The sequence below is a fragment of the Hippoglossus stenolepis genome, chromosome 4, assembly GCF_022539355.2.
Source record: "Hippoglossus stenolepis isolate QCI-W04-F060 chromosome 4, HSTE1.2, whole genome shotgun sequence".
Taxonomy (NCBI): domain Eukaryota; kingdom Metazoa; phylum Chordata; class Actinopteri; order Pleuronectiformes; family Pleuronectidae; genus Hippoglossus; species Hippoglossus stenolepis.
Genome location: NC_061486.1, coordinates 24,943,221 through 24,959,961, shown reverse-complemented (window position 1 = coordinate 24,959,961; position 16,741 = coordinate 24,943,221). Strand labels below are relative to the sequence as shown.

The window sequence follows — 16,741 nt, the reverse complement described above, 5'->3', positions numbered from 1 at the left end:
TCACTTTACCACGCCCTCCACCCTATGTAAGAAAATTACAGCCAACACTATTTCAGACTGAGATGTTCATATTGTAGGATAATGTTAGGATAAAGTCTGCTTATTGCTGTTTCTGACAAGTTTTTAGTTATTTGATTGGAAATATTTATCATAGATTAATAGTAGTTATCTATAACAATTCAGTGATTGTAGAAAAAAAAAAAAAAAGTAGCACTCGCCTACATATCCCATATTACAGTCTTGAAAGCTGGTAGTTGGCCACACTAGGTGCAGCTCTGATAAGATGCGCTGGGTAACTCTAAAGGACAAATGACTAAATCAATCCCTGTCGATGATCATTTTTAAAGCCATTATTTGCTCGTCACACACCACACAACCATGTATTGATTCAGATTTCCAGTTTTTTAATCATCACTTCTGTTTTTATTTAAGCAGATATTTTCCATTAGCATTGTACATGTCTGGAACCTACAGTTCTCCCATGACTACCCAACCATCTTCCCTCCTCCATGCAGCGTTTCAGCATCATTCATCACATTCAGATCTTCAATGTCCAGTCTGTCAGCTTGCAGGTAGAGAAAGTGGAAAAGCAAAGGGGAAAGGGGGAGGACAGAGGTTGTTTTTTTTTCCCCAGTGAAGAGTCAGAGCCGTCATCCGGCACTGTTCATCTTACACTCCAACACACAGAGTTATGGGTGGATCCAGTAGAGCTCAATTGAGTCCATCGAGCTCCTGAAATCTTGCCACTTACAGGGTCCTGTGCAATTCCCAATACTCTTGATCATCTGTGAGGTATCCGACGCCTCAGTCTTCTGCAGGATGGGAAAGAGGTAGGGGGCTATTAAGGCTGGAAGCTGGTGTAGAGAGTTACTGCAGTCTGTGGTTGTTGGTTTCACTCGTTTTGAAGCATGAATGATGGCTTTGGTGAACACTGCCCTCTGCCGAATCGGGAGGACGGAGGGGAGGAGGAAAGGAAGAGAGCTGGGGGTTAAAACAAAGATGGAGTATTTAAAACAAAAATACATCTTTGCTGGATGAGTAGGCCCTCAGACTAATACAGGGAGAACACAGTCCTCAAGAATAAAAGCAAACAACAGCAAACATTCTCTGACACACACACCAATAAAAACAGCCAAACAAAAAAAAGGCAAACAAGCAAGTCAATCAAACCATACAAAGTGACATCAGGCCTTTCCAAAGTGACATCAAGTTTCTCTTTTTAATCCCATTCAATCCCACATGTCTTGATCAATAAAGTCCATCTCCCACAATTCTCTGTAAACCAGAAATCCTCAGTGGCTCCTCTATATGGCTGGTCAGCAAGGTTAGGGTCCTCTCTGAAACAATGACAGGAGCAGGTCTAATATGGAGACTGTGCCCGTCATTAACCAATGGTATGGCTATTTCAGTATTTACATAAGTGACAGGCAATGATTTCAGCAGCATTATCAGGGGACTGATCAACACAGTACTTTACAGCACATTCAGAAAAAATAGAGAGTCGTGGTGCAGAACAGGTACAAATGGCAATCTTATACAACGGAAAATCAAGTTTGCTTTATACAATCACATTTCTAGAGCAACTCTGAACATTCCACCACTGAAGTTTTACATCTGTTGTACATCTCATTCCTTGAAGCACCATTGTACAGCTAACATGGAAGTTTGTGATAACACAGAACAGGTATTGGGAACAGTAAGCAGGCTCTAGGGCATTACATTTCAATGCGTCACTTTATGAATGCTAATCTCAGTCAAATACACTGCAGAGTTTTCCCGTGAATGACCTAACAACCATGTATGGAGTTAGACAGGAACCCAGATGATTAAGAGGCAGAAAGAGGGCTTACTGACAGCAGCAGGAGGGGACCCCAACCCTGGTATGCAATCTTTTAAAGGTGCCACTCTGGACACAGTGGGGGGAGAGAGGGACACTGGAGGGCTTTGAAAAAAAAAAAACAAGGCAAGGAGAGTGACACACCTCTCTTCCTTCTTTACCTCTCAAACTCCCTCCACTGAGGGCAAGTATGAGAAAGGACTCCTGGAGCAAAGTAAAACACAAGCAGTCGTGGAGTGCTAATTTCTCCTCATACCCCTCTTCCCCTGATCGTCCTCTGGACAGAGGTGAGAGGGAGAAAACAGGTGGTAAACAAGCGGAGATGAGAGTTGGTATGTGTGAGCTGTACTATTTCCTTTCTACCTGGCCTCCTCCCTTCTGTCCTCTCTCTTGGTGCGGATGGGCTGAGAGCCATCCGAAGGCTGCTGGACCCAGTTGTTATCATGGAGCCCAACACGGCAGCCTGGTGTGTCCTTGTCTGTACGCCGGCAGCACATCCAGTAGGAACGTCCATAAGGCAGGTCATGGTGGTAAGGTTTGGGGTGCCAACGGCACAAGGAAACATCTCCGCGCTCATATTGCCGCTTACACTGTTTGCAGGGGTCGTCCCTGTATAGCGGGTCTTGATTCCAGCGTGAATCCACTGCTCGCACTCCATACGTCTCAATCAGCATTTTGAAGTAATGGCATGTGCACTTGAGGGCTGCCAAGGAGCGTGTCGGCAGATAGCTGAAGATGTTGACCATGATATGGTCGGGCAGCAGCAGCATGTACTGGCGCGGTTCGAGGAGCCTCTGAATCTGAAAGCGGATCTCCAGGAAGTCATGGGACACATGGCGGTAGAGGCGACACAGCGAAGGGTCTGAACAGTCTTCCACAATGCTCGGAGAGTCTGGTCGAGTTACCCGCTCCCCAGAACCCACTGCCACCCCTGCCCCGGGGCCGTTGTTGTTGGCACAGTCCAAAGAGCACATTCCCGACCCACTAACAGGGCTAATTCCTTTTACATCTTCCTCAGGGCCCCGGGGCGGCTGAAGGAAGAAGAGCTGTCCAGGAGGAGGATCATCTGATGAAGGGTCAGTGGAACCCCCACCACTCCCTCCTCCACTAGTCATAGCGAAACACACAGTCTCCTCTTGCACATTCTCTGTACTGTCCTTGCCATAAAACACACATTGGTCCACAGCACCTGTCACCACAACCTCCACATGGAAGCCTGTCACTCGCTCCCTCCCCATACCAGCAGTTTTCTTCTCGCCAGAGGAAAGCTCTTGGGTTGGGTCGGGGCTGCCACAGACCAGCCGGTCTGGAAGATGATGGTCTCCATCTTGTTTGGGGGCAGCAGTTGTGGCAGCAAGCAGGAGACTACTGGGGTCTCTTGATGAGGGGCTGACGAGCTGGTAGAGGTCACAGGTGATCTTCTCTTTGGCCCTGGCTGCTGCCTGGTTGCTCCCACCACCACAGCTCATAAACATACAGCGGGACCTGCCAGCTGTCTCCAACTGAGACCGCTGGTCCAGATTCGACACTCTGAAAGCTATCCTAACCTCACCGTGACTGTGGCTGGGTGGCGGAGGAGGGGTTACAATGCCAGACTCCTCTCCTCTCCTACACTCCTTGTCCTGATTAGAGGAGTCTATTCCAGAACCAGCGCCCAGAGGGAGCCGATTCTCCAGGTTCTGGGACTCAAAGTGCGCGATGGCCTGAGCCACCCGTAAGGACTCCTGCTGCTCCTCCAGCTCCTGGTCTGTCTGGAAGGGAGATGATAACTCTTGGGCCTCTTTGGAGGGCTGGCCATTTGAACTGTCTGACACAAATACCATAGGTGTGGGGTCTGATACTGTGCCCCGGAGTAGAGTGTGCTGGTGGGAGGCAAGACCCTGATTGTGAGTGGTTGTAGGGGGTTGCTGATGTTGGTTCCCATGAACAGCTACAATCCCCTGGAGGGCCATAGCAGTCCTCTGCTCAACCAAGGCAACCATCTCTGCCACTGACAAGAGGTCTGTTTCATTCACACCTCCTGGAGAAGGCTCATCGGGGCTGGAAGGTGCAAGAGGAGAGTCATGGCTGAGGTTTAGCTCTGAGACTTGGGAGCGCGTTGGAGGGTCGTAAGAGGAGCATCGTCTTCGTCTTTTGGCTTTACTGCAGTCAGTCGCCCAATTACCCTTTACCTGTAAAACAAAATTATTTAAATTCAAATAAAAAAAATCAAATTGAGAATTTTTTTTTGCTACTTATTGTTTCAGTTCCTTACCTTCATGGCACTGGGTCTGGGCTGGCCTGCTCCACTGAACTGGTGTGCAACAAAGAAGGCTATCTTCTCCTTGGTGTTGCCCGGCTTAATGACATACCAGGTGTCTAACAGCACACGGCCATCTTCCATCTGGGACCCGGGAGAGGGTGGCGAGGGAGAAGTTGAAGAGGGTGGAGGGGCCTGGCTCTGTGTCGCGGAGCTGGACTCGAGCTCAGGTTCAGGTGGGGTGTTCTCTGAGCCCACATCCTCCTCTTCGCCATTTTCTTCTTGCACCCCCACTATCAACACACCGTCTTCACTTCCATTCCCTGTCTTTCTGGCACCTGAAGAGGGCTCAGCCTTACAGAGGGAGGGGGACCCTGCCCCACCTCCGCCTCCACTGCTGCCCCCTGAGCCTGGGCTCCTAGCTTTGTTCTGGGAGTAGGTGCCAAAGGGGCGCGGGCACCAAAGGCGGATGTGGGAGAAGGTGTCTCGGTCCATCAGGATGCGGACCACTGGGGCATTTCTGCATCTATGCTGGCCAGCAAACCCCCAGAGCCAGGGCTCTCATTGTCGGCTCCCTGTCCCAGTGCCAACCTGATGGGCACTGTCTGCCAACAAGCCAAACTGCAACGCTGGGCATATAACCTGCATGAATAGGAAAGGGAGAGATGAGAGGAAAGGGTGGAGTACAGGCAGGGAGGGAGGAATGAGAGAAGAGAGAAAATATTACTCACAAAAAAGTTCAATCCCTGAAAAGATAGTTCATTATCAGTAGAACAAAAAATGTTCTTTGGTGCATGGATCAATTCAGACAATCATTGACTAATCATGGCTGTGTTGAATAGTTGCCTTGAGGTACAATTCAGACCGAATGTTAGCCCAGTACTTCAGCAGCTGAGCCACTAGACTGGACAAAACAAAACTATCATTATACTGCTCTCTGAACTTCCACAACTGCCTGCCTCCTACTTTGGCCAAACTCAATTAGCACTTACATTCGCTTCTGTGTGCCATGATAATCTTCCCTGCTTCAGAGCCTCTAAATCAAATTAAAGGGATTCCATTTCAGGTTTGGTGTCTGAGGCCGGCAGATGAAAGGGAAGAAGGATGGAAAACAAAAGCTCCAAATGAGCCCTCCTCCTTCTCCCTCTTCTCCTCTCCTGCATCTCAGTGCTTCAAAGAGGACTTGCTTAATAAGAGGCAACACAGGGAGGCGCAAACAGGCATATGCTGGACCTATTTTTAGCAAGCTGCAGGAGGGGGTGGGGTAGTAGTAGTGAAACTGCTGTAGTGTCCTCCCTGTTCTCACCCCTTACTCCCTGCCAAATAGTGTATCATACAGGGTAGGGGCGAAAGCCTTTAGTCCACCCAGCGTGCTTTGCTTCTGCAGCTATGCCAGCTGCAGGGGCTGCCAGGAACGTGCATTGGTGCTTAAGGAGACGAGTAGGTGGCAATGGAACAACAATTTGACTCGTTGCTGATCTGAAGGCCTTGTCTGTATCTTAGAACAGCTTGAACCAACAGTTACACTTCATCTGTCAGTCCTGAACTGCCCCTATTCAGGGTTAAGCTTTATACATAACATGCTAAAACTGTATAATAGGATTAAACTCAAACATCATTCAAGATAAATTGCAACAGCCTAAGACAATTTGAGCATCTTTTGCCAATTTCCAGATTATATAGAGTTTAACAGGGGACGATTGGTCACTGCAAAGTTCGTCATGGCACTACACAATCTGGTATCTACTGCTAACATTACAATGTTGAAAAATACAACATCAAGTAGGAACAGATAATGTGCTAAAAGGTGAGAACTTTATATAATATTAATATTGATTAGAATGTATTTAAACTATCAAAATTGATCTATAATCATAGATTATAGATCAACCACTTCGACCCCTTAATTTCTTTCAGTCATGTTAAAATAAACATAATATTTGGCAGAACCATGGTAAATGTGTGAGATTTAGGACATATTTGAAAATTTGTCGAACAGCAATATGTTAATCAAGACATTTTTGTTCTCACATACAGCTGCTCCAGGTAATATCTAGAAGAGTTCAGGTTTGTTGTGCATGTGTGAATGCAGATTTTTTTGTCGGTCACAGTGAGTAGCCTCCATCTATGTAATAAACTAATGCTCCGCCTCTCTGCCACTCACTGAACCATGACATTTCAGTCTCATCATCAGTGTGCTGTGTTTGGATGGAGGTGCCAAGTTGAATAACATGTTTCCTTGAAATGGTGTTAAAAAGGTGTGCAACAAGCTTCAGGCAGGTTTTCTCTCATTTCATGGGTGTGTCAGAGGTGTTACCCATCCAAGATTCAAGGTACAATTTAACTATAATAACAAAATGAGTCCCTTTGCACAACTCACAAAAAGCAAAGGTCAGTCAGCAGTGACATGTAGAGAAACTCGGGTATGAAAAAGGCAGTGTGCAAGCCAAATGCAACAGGGTGTTCAAGGAACCAAGTAAACATTTTGCTGCATTTTGTTGGAGCTGAACATAGTTGACACAGGGAGGTGCCTCTTGCTCACACGGCAGTACTGATGAATCTCTTCTATGTAAAGTTGCTATGGTTTGTCCAAACAAATACTTAAATACTTCTGACAAAAAGTCGCCAAAAATTGTCTGATAATAGAAACTGTTTGTTCCAGTTTATTGTGAAAGGACAACAACCTATGGGAGAACTCCCAGAACTTGACCAGATGACCAATGATGAAACTTGATTCAGTCACGCAGCCCTCAGCGGACCAATGGTGTAAACTAATTACTAACTCAACGACACTCACAGATGTAACACTTGATAGTAAGACAAATTTCTGGTTTATTTTTTACTTTGAAGAGAATCTCCATTAGCTTCCTGAAAATCTTTACAGTTTGATTTGTATCTTATTATAGACCCAATATTCACATGGAGAATAAGAGACCTGATTATTAATATGATTGAGTGATTCCAACGGTATCCAAGTACATTAGTGTCTTGATTTGACAATCTCCGCCACTATGTTCTGCACGAACAAACACTGTTCAGAAAGCTGGATAAGGTGTTTACAGACCACATTATTCTGGTTTCTATCAGACCACTGCTAATAGCATATACAAATTTCTCAAAATTAAAACAATGTCTTCTTTATCAGGCATAAGATATTTACATAAACAAAAAACATAACCACAGAACAAGGAAACACCAACAACATAACCATAACCAGGATATTAGTGTGCACGTAAACAGCTTGCATTAGAAAAGTGCCAATATGAGCTCACACCGGGTCTGTTATACAATAAAAAGGTAGTATTACAGCACTTAATTATTCCACCATGCTCCATAGGCTTGAAAACAGGTCATTGTTGTGCCCCTTACAAAATGAATGGGTGATGTTTTGTACATTTGAACTAATGGAATGGCTCAGAGAAGTGCAAAAAGCCAACACCGCCCACGCTGTGGTGAACCAATTCAAATGCTTCCTCTGTAATCACACAGCAATAACTCTGCTAAGAGCAGCCAGATTATACTGTTGTGAGAAAAAAAAGCTAGAGAACCCATTTTATTGTCCTTGCTCTCAATGACCCTTTATGAGTCTCTTTAACCACTTTTATCTCTACATCCTTTCCATCAACTCCTCTTCCCCCTCCCTCTCATTGCGTCATGCAATCCATCTTTCAGAGCAGATTTGGAGGCATTATGAGAGGAGCTGACAAGAAACTGCCCACTGCAGGACTCCAATGCAAATAATATACTGTGCCACCAACATGTGGCAAGGATCAGGACAGCCAGATTACTCCTGTTGGTCTCAGCAGGTTTAAACTCCTTTCTGTCACCTCCTGCTCACTGATATCGTTCTTCGATTTAGCTTTACACACAATTTAACTGTGGTCATTGCATTACTTTGTCTGTTCATGTTGTCAGATGACTAAACCAAGTATACAACAGTGCATAAACGCCACTAGTTAACAAGGAGAACAGTAACTTCTGGGCTGCTGCACTGAGACTGTGCATTAAATCACTGTTTCATGCTTGAGATGACATCTGACAACATAAACATTTATAAAGACAAATGAAAAGGATTCCATTGCATGACTGGCTTAAGCGGCATCTACATGACCGATCAGACATTTAGTGGCATTAGAATATTGACTGCTGCATAGCACCTAGGCTTCATCTTAATGAAAAATCTTTTTTCTCTGTGTCCACATTGTAATTTAGTAAATCTATCCACACCAGAAATGCAGTGTTTCCCTGGAATTACGTTGACTGTGGCTGTCTACCATGGTCTTATTTCTTCTGCTACAGTTTCATAATGAACTTAAACTTGTTTTCCACTTCTCATAATAACATAAAATATTTTTTGCTTAGTGTATTGTGCAGTTGCTTCATTATAGAGCTGTGTGCCGTGCTCTTTGCCCCGCTGTCTCCCTCTCACACAAACATATTGACAACAGACTTGTCTGTCACAGTTAGACAGGTGATCTACAGGGTCGGAGGAAATTCCACCTTGTTGATGGCCCACCAAAACATCCATAAAGTCTTTACCAAAATCAGCAGGCAGGGAGAACTTTTCAGCACACCAGTAGTTTTCACCTTAGATGTGCACGAAGGGTGTACCCATCACTTCAGCTGGGTTGTGCACAAAAACATGTTCACATGTTCACTATGGGTGTAAAAACTAGGGACTTAATGTAATGAGTTACTAGTCCATATAAACAATGCCAGAAAAAATTACCAATGAATAGGTAATCAAAATTTCAAATGCCTGCCTGTAAAAGACATCTTTCTGAGACACCGAACAGACACTGTTCTATCAGCAAATCCCAACCACACACAGTTGGGAGTCATCCGTCATTCAGTTTACAGTACTCAACATTACTACTCCACAGTCCAAGTTAGTACTGACATACTTAGATTTTTTTCCCTCTTCATTTGAGAGAGCTCCTGCAAATGAAGGCTTGGGTTTGGTTTTAAGCTTTCTGCATCAACCTAATCCTTCAAATCCCACCAAAGTATAGTGGCAGCTAGCGACACCACAGCAACACTACTGTGCTGGAGACTGCATCGTTAGGTATCCAAGCTGTTTGACAAATTACTGTAAAAAAAAAAAAGAGTGTTTTCAGTATGTGTTATTTAACCCTTCACTATGACAACACATATACACAACTGTACAGCTCATATAGACCTTAGGTACTACATATCACCCTGGATGACATACACATAGCACAAGTTAGTCTCGCCAAAATTGAAAGGAGGGGTTGAGTTGACCAGACAGAGAAGTTGTGCTATTTAACCTACACGCATGTACCTTTTGTTAATAATCCAGAGTAAATCACTCCTCCTCTGTCTGAAAGAGAGGTTTTTCTAACACTGTGAAACGTGTCTAGATAAACAAATGGCTTAGTCGCCGTTCTGTCAAATGCTTGAGAATTACTGCTACATTCATAATGTGGAAATCTACATAGCACTGATTATACAGCTACACGCAATGCCTACTTAGATGTTAACAAGGTGCAGAGGCCTCATTTATAACCGCATATGCACAAAATGGGGCCTGAGGGAGGTCTATGACACTTCTTGTGCAAAAGTTAGGATCTATATAAACAAATTTAACAGGAGCAGATGAGTGCACACATGTTCACAAAATCTGACCTATGCATACAAACATTTCAGAAAAACTGCCAGTGGGGATGATGAGGCAGTAAATTGAAACCAGATTGTAGAAATTAAATGTCAGGTATCATATTGTATAATTATGCCTCTCACACATTTATTTTCACTTCATATCAAGTTACTTTTAGAGCCACTTTATGATTTACTTGCAAACCAACAGTGTTGTTTGTGGTTATGCTAGTGGCTATAAGTATTCCATGAGCACCTCTAAATTGTAAAAGATATTAGCCATCGCTCACATCTCAAAAGGGGGTACACCCTGCTGCTTCACAATATAACGAAGGTGGGGGGTGGGCTGCTGCTGCCCAACAACATGAATTTAAATTAAGACTCTCACCACACAGTTCACAGGCTTCTTTTTTTTTCAATGTAAAGATGGTAAAAAGTTCAGGATTCCTTTTGTGGATGATTATTCAGTAAGTAAGTAACAGTGAATAAAGCAGTTTCATAAATCTGTTTCTCAGATGCTATTGGTCTGAGTCAGGACATCAGTTTAGGATGTGAGATGAGCTGATTGCACAGCTTGTTTCTCTGATATCATAAAGCAAAACATCTGATGACTACAATCCTTCATGCAATTAAACGTTATTGCTATGAGGTTACAAAAAGGTAATGTCTTAATGTCATCCAGCCAACAGCTAGTGCTTGTTGAAAACATTGGCATGAGGCTTGCACATTTTCAAGTTGATAGAGATGTATAGGGGAACATTGACTGCAGGTGTGCTTACACAGTTTCATAAATCAGATGTTTTGGCACAAGCCATTTATTGCTTTTGGGCAGATGTACACTTGTCCTATCATACAAACTCTTATAAATGAGAATAGTGATATGTTCAAAAATTACAATATGACTGTTTACATAGTGACAGACTGACAGGTTTGTCTCATTACATTAAAACTGTATTTCTGCTGGAATTGTGTCATCAAGAGCAGTTTGGCATGCTGTCTGGGTTCAGACCAAACGCAAAGCAAACTTTTACCTCGCACTTCTCATGCGGCTGCTCTACTGTTTTTGAAGTAACTGATTAAGGCATCTGTGCTAACTTAGTTCATAGTTAAATACAACCGACAGTTGGAATAACGTGGTAGTCCTATAACTAACCACGTTATTCCAACTGTCAGTGAAACTTCACTGACTTTTCTTCCAGCCCTCTCTTCTTTGGTTGTCTGTACAAACTGCAGAAGTTGTAATATACCCACAGATACTCAGAATAAATTTGTCCTTCGTTTCTGGTTCTCAGTGATGGCCGGAGAAGCTCAATTATGATGGCTTTTGTGGCACCTATATCTTTTGTTTAAGCTGAGACATTTTTGTAATTGTGTGAACGTGTATGTGCATCCATTCATGTCACAGCTATCTGCGTCTTTGCATTGATGTTGTATGGTCTGAATACACCGTAGCACATCCCCATTAAAAGTTGGATTAGCAAATGGTGCATCGATAACTTGTGACTGTGTAGTTTTCCCTTAAATCTATTATCTTATTGGTCAAACATAAACTAGCAAAAGCCAAATAAAGACAAACAGTCACTCTGACTCAGCCCCTGTGCTATCCTGCAGCTCTCCCACACTTAAAAAAAACAACAGCATTTCAGCCAGATGGCCAAAAAGCTGAAAAATGATAATAATGAAGCATGCCAAAAAGTCTTAGCTCAATCTCCCAACCTGCATGTGTGCCTGTGAAGACAATGCAACAGAGGCATGGCCAGCAGGCCAGCTTTGCTGCAAACTGTCAACAGAACAATAGAGCTTAGTGCATCACTCCAGCAGTAGCAGTCTGCCCAGGAACATTATATGGAGAGCAGTCTTTCAGTCAGGACACCTAAGAAGACTGGCCGTCTTTCCTGTGCGTGTGTGCTGTAACATCGTCAAAACTTAAACTATAGTGCCAACCCTGATACTCCAATCACAAAGGCTCTGTGTCAACACAGTGCCTTATCCTTGTTGAGTCAGTGGATGAGGGCATATCATACTTCCTCTATCTGTATCACAAGTGGGGGGGGGGACTTCAAACTCAACCAAACAGCTGGTTTTAAATCAATGACAGCAGGAGATTTTCACAGTCCACGAGAAAGATTCACTCCGGGTCGTCTTGTCTTATCAGTTAGTACCTGTCTTCTTACAGCAACTGAGTTGTGCAGTACAATGCACCAATGTGTTTGTTTACATCACCCAGTGTTGTTTGAGCGTCACTGTTCTTTCTAAAGCGAAGGCCTACAGGTCGCATCACTATTACTTTTCCTGGTTGTGTTTTAAATGACATTACACCACAGCATTTGAGGATATTGAGCCAACTTCTCCAGTGACAAACAACTATTGCCTCAGAAAACTCCACCAAACAACAACAACATTAACCTGGTTGTCAATTTGAACTGCAGCAATCACCTTTGATAAACCACTAGCTGGTTGCTCCATTAGCAAACAGCTTTCCTAGCGTCGTAGTAAAATGCTCAGTGTCTGTTTGACACCTTGAATGTTTCCTCCCGTCACTCAATGTTTATCAATAACCGGGTCTAAACTTACTAGGTTTCTAGGAACTGTAATACATGACCTGGCTTATTAATGGGTATTTGCAGTGTAAATACACTCGTCGCTAGCTAACGAGCTCGCTAACTCGGTAGCACAACTTACCTGCACAATAACATGACAACGTTTGCTAACAAGCTAACAGGATCCAAAAAACTGAACATCATCTTGTACAAGCTAACTTACCGTAGCAATGTCAATCCCCACGGACGACCCTCTTGACTGTCAATGACAAGTCGCTGTGTTTGGCTCTGATCAAAGCAGTTTGATTGGGGAAATGCAGGTGACACGAGTATCCAACTATCCACGTAGCTAAGCTAGCTCACTCGCTGGCTAGCGTCGACATTAGCCAGCAGCTAACTGTCTATTATCAACCTTGTCCGGTGGTGGCTGCTGCTGTCGAGGCTCGCTGTGCCTGTCACTCCTCTGAACACAGTGCGGCTGACTCCGCGCCTCCTTGGGGCTCCCGGCAGTAGGTCTCCTAGCTATCTATTTGGAAGGGACACCAGCCTTTACGGTATGTTCTCGGGGATACCAAAATAATCAGTGTCAGGACGGCGAAGGGAGGAAGGCCATCTTGTTGACAAGCAGCTGCATAAGGCCCGCAGCCAATAGCGAGGCAGAGACGATGGTGTGCCCATATATGGCGTCCGCACTGCTCCCTCCCTCTGCTGCCCTCTGCCCCCAGCCTCGCTCCACCAGCCCCACTGTCACATCTCAAAGGTCACTGCGGCCCAGACAGGTGTGGACATCAACACACTGATGTGCATTGTTACTGACGGACCAACTGTGCATTGGACTTCCGTCCGTGTTAAAGATCCAGAGGTACTTCAGAAATATTCCTTGTCATCAGTGAGTCTCCTCTCCCTATCCCACTGTCTAAGTGCCCCTGAGCTAGGCACCTTACTCCCCTCTAACATCTGCTCCCCGGGCGCTTTCCAATATATAGCTGATGTTGACTTGCCCAGACATTCAAATTCGACTCGAAATGGCGTAATTTACACCATGTTTATAGCCTAAATATTCTCCTCCTATAGTTAATGCTGCAGTTCTCGCGAGTTTACCCCTGTTTAAACTCCTGCTGTTTACCCATGAAAGTGTTTTGTAGACTCAAACACTTCACCGAACATTGGGCTTTTACTTTGAAGATGATGCTGAAGATGAAGGGATTCTATGAATGTTGTTGCCATGATGGAGATCAGACCTTGTGACCCCTGTGAATGTAGGTGTCAGTCCAATATAGTGAACAAAAATAATCAAACTATCAAAATTGTCTGGCAAGTGTTGAGTACCAAACTCGACACTTCACTTTCTCTGGCAATTTACAATACACATAGAAAGTGGGAGATATGCGTTCTCTAAACAAACAGACATAGAGATGTTTGTGGAATCAGTAGGTAGATGTTTTGCCTGATAACCTAGCATAACATAGACATAACCTCAACATAACATAACGTACATGTAACATTTCTGATCAATTAATCACGTGATGTAATTTTCTACATGCTATTTCTCCTGACTGCAATCAACAAGTTTACCTGCAGAAGTTTTATCTTCCAACACTTTTCGAAATGATACACAATGGAGTCTTTTAGCATCAACTGTAGTTTCATCAGAAACAATATTACACATTACCATTTATCTTCACAGCAGAAGAGAAATCGAGCTGGGGAATAAAACTATATCAACACTTCTTGCAATATAATTTTCATCAATAGCAATATAACAAAAGTCAAAAATATATCTATACAATACAATGAGGATGTATTCACATAATTCGTCTCCCTCAGATTTGTCAAATATTTAGCTGTTAATTAAGGGTTTGTCATTCTCTTCCTATAAAGAGTTTAAAACCAGTCTTTAAACTTCCAAGAAATAATGATGTAACTTTTTTTTTTATAATGACCGATATGAAAATTTCTATCTTGATAACATTTTTGGCCATCTCGCCCAGCTCTATAATATGTCATAGTGGTCTCTGTGCTTGCATTTCAATTAGGATGTAGGAAAGCAGAAGATTAGAGTAGCACCTTCTGAGTCCAGCAGAGGGCCAGACTTCACTGTATGTGAGTGTGTCCATCCTCGAAACACTGTGTATACAGTTCTGACCATCATTACACAACTCTTCACTCTCATCAATCATTTTGTAATTAGGGCCCGAGCACCGACGGTGGGAGGCCCTATTGTATTTCGATTTGTATTTCCCTTTTGGGGCTTTTTCAGGGCCTAGACATGCTCAAATTGTTACCAAAGTTTGCAGGGAATTCCAAACCCCAAAAAGTAATTGTATTCTGGAGTAATTTGAAATGGGCATGGAAAAATGGCTCAACAGCGCCATCTAAGGAAAAGCCCCTCAGTTAGCTTTCACCGATCTTCACAAAAATTGTAGCCCAGGTGTATCATGACCAGACAAACAAAAAAGGTCAGAGGTGCAATTGGAAAAAAGCAACAGGAAGCCCGCCATTTTGACTTTAGTGGCCATATTGGCCATTTTCCACATTTGTACTTTGATGTACTCCCAGGGCTTTCATCAGATCAACTTCATATGGAGATGAGTGTCATCACAACAAGATGGAGATGAAAACTACCTCAAAGATCGATTTTTCGTCACACGGTGTGACCGTGGCGTGGCGTCTAAGTTTGATTACACGCCATCAAAACACGAGGTTCTGTATCGCAGACATATTTGGTCCAATAGAGTCCAAACTAGATATGTAAGACAAGATTCCCGACCTGATGACATCTACACAGAAATTATGAATCGAAATCACAGCCCCCCCTGGTGGCAACAGGAAATGTCTTGTTTTTGGAACGTTTTACACTTGGAAGTATTCCTCCTCATCCACTGACCACAACAATGTCAAACTGTGTCAAATAGGTCTCAAGACAATGATAATGAAGGCATAAGATTACTGGGACTTTTCGTCAAACGCCATAATAGTGGCGTGGCGTCAAAGTTCATCAACACGAAATTGCTATAACTTCGGTGTTCGAGGTTCAACCTCCCTCAAACTACATTTGTGTAACAACAGACCCCCCTGCAGATATTCAGATGGTTTTGAGGAATGGGCGTGGCAAAATAATTGTTTTTATTTTTTAAGTGAGGATACATACAAAGTTGTCTTTCTCTTCTCCTTCTTCGCCTCCTTCTCTCTTTGCTTTTTCTCTCTCTTCTCCTGCTCCTTCTTCTCTTTCAGCTCCTTCTTCAGTCTCTTTTCTTCCTCCTTCTGAGCTTTTCTTTCATCCTTTCTTCTTCTGGCCTTGTCGCTGTCTGACATGAGGGCCAGCTCCTGAAAAGACAGAGATGACACGTGTTTCATTATTTTCACTCTCAAAGTCTAAATCTGAAACAAACTCACAATCCAACAAGTTATTGTTCAAATAAAACTGAGCTGATCAGGTCACTTACCTGAAGCTTAATAGTCTTCACAATGAGGAACTTGATATCCTCATCCATCTTCTGAGATTTGATTTGTGAGTCTTCCTGCATGTTGAGCCACTTCTTCTCTGTGGTTTCTACCAGACCCTCCAGCTCCTTGATTCTTTGAACGCAGGCGTCTTTCTCCAACTGCTCACTCCCTAGCTGATTCTCCAAAGTGTTGACTTTAAGGTCCCAGTCAGACTTAAGCTGATGGATCTGAGTCTGCATGGCCGTCAGTTTTCCGTGAGCTCAACATTCTTTGCGAGTCCTCCTGCATGTTGAGCCACTTCTTCTCTGTGGTTTCTACCAGACCCTCCAGCTCCTTGATTCTTTGAACGCAGGCGTCTTTCTCCAACTGCTCACTCCCTAGCTGATTCTCCAAAGCGTTGACTTTGAGGTTACAGTCAGTCTCGCTCTGGAGGTTCTGAGTCTGTGTGGTCTTCAGTTTGGCCATGAGCTCATCATTCTTATCGACCAGCGCGGTCTTTTCACTTTGGAAAGTGGCAATTACTTCATCTTTTTCCCTGTCGACATCCTCAACCTTCTGCTTGTACTTATTATTATTTCCCTTTTGGGGCTTTTTCAGGGCCTAGACATGCTCAAAAATTGATGAAACTTTGCAGGAAGTAAAAAGCCCAAAAAAGTAATTGTATTCTGGAGTAACAGTATCTGTATTCTGGCGCTGTTGAGCCGTAGGTGGCTCAACAGTGCCACCTACGGAAAACCCCCTCAGTTAGCTTTCACCGATCCTAACGAAAATGAGGACAGTGGTGTATCATGACCAGATGCACAAAAAAGTCTCTCAGTGCATTATGAAAAACACAACAGGAAGCCCGCCATTTTGCATTTAGTGGCCATTTTGGCCATATTCCACATTTTTACTTTGACGAACTTTCAATCTGATCAACTTCAAATTGAGATGAGTGTCATCACAACAAGATGGAGATAAAAACTAACTCAAAGATCGATTTTTCGTCACACGGTGTGACCGTGGCATGGCGTCAAAGTTTGATTACACGCCATTAAAACACGAGGTTCTGTATCTCGGACA

At 43.6% G+C, this 16,741-nt stretch overlaps 1 protein-coding gene across 1 annotated transcript; it reads right to left on the bottom strand.

Annotated features, from left to right (window-relative positions):
- Positions 1-387: 387 nt before the first annotated feature.
- fbxo46 (F-box protein 46) lies at positions 388-12,875 on the bottom strand. The gene is made up of 3 exons (XM_035153540.1): positions 12,456-12,875; positions 4,092-4,718; positions 388-4,008 (listed from the first exon to the last, which is right to left on the bottom strand). Exons 2-3 carry the CDS (start codon positions 4,569-4,571, stop codon positions 2,197-2,199), a joined length of 2,292 nt encoding a protein of 763 aa, XP_035009431.1. The 5' UTR covers positions 4,572-4,718; positions 12,456-12,875; the 3' UTR covers positions 388-2,196.
- Between the last annotated feature and the right edge of the window lie 3,866 nt (positions 12,876-16,741).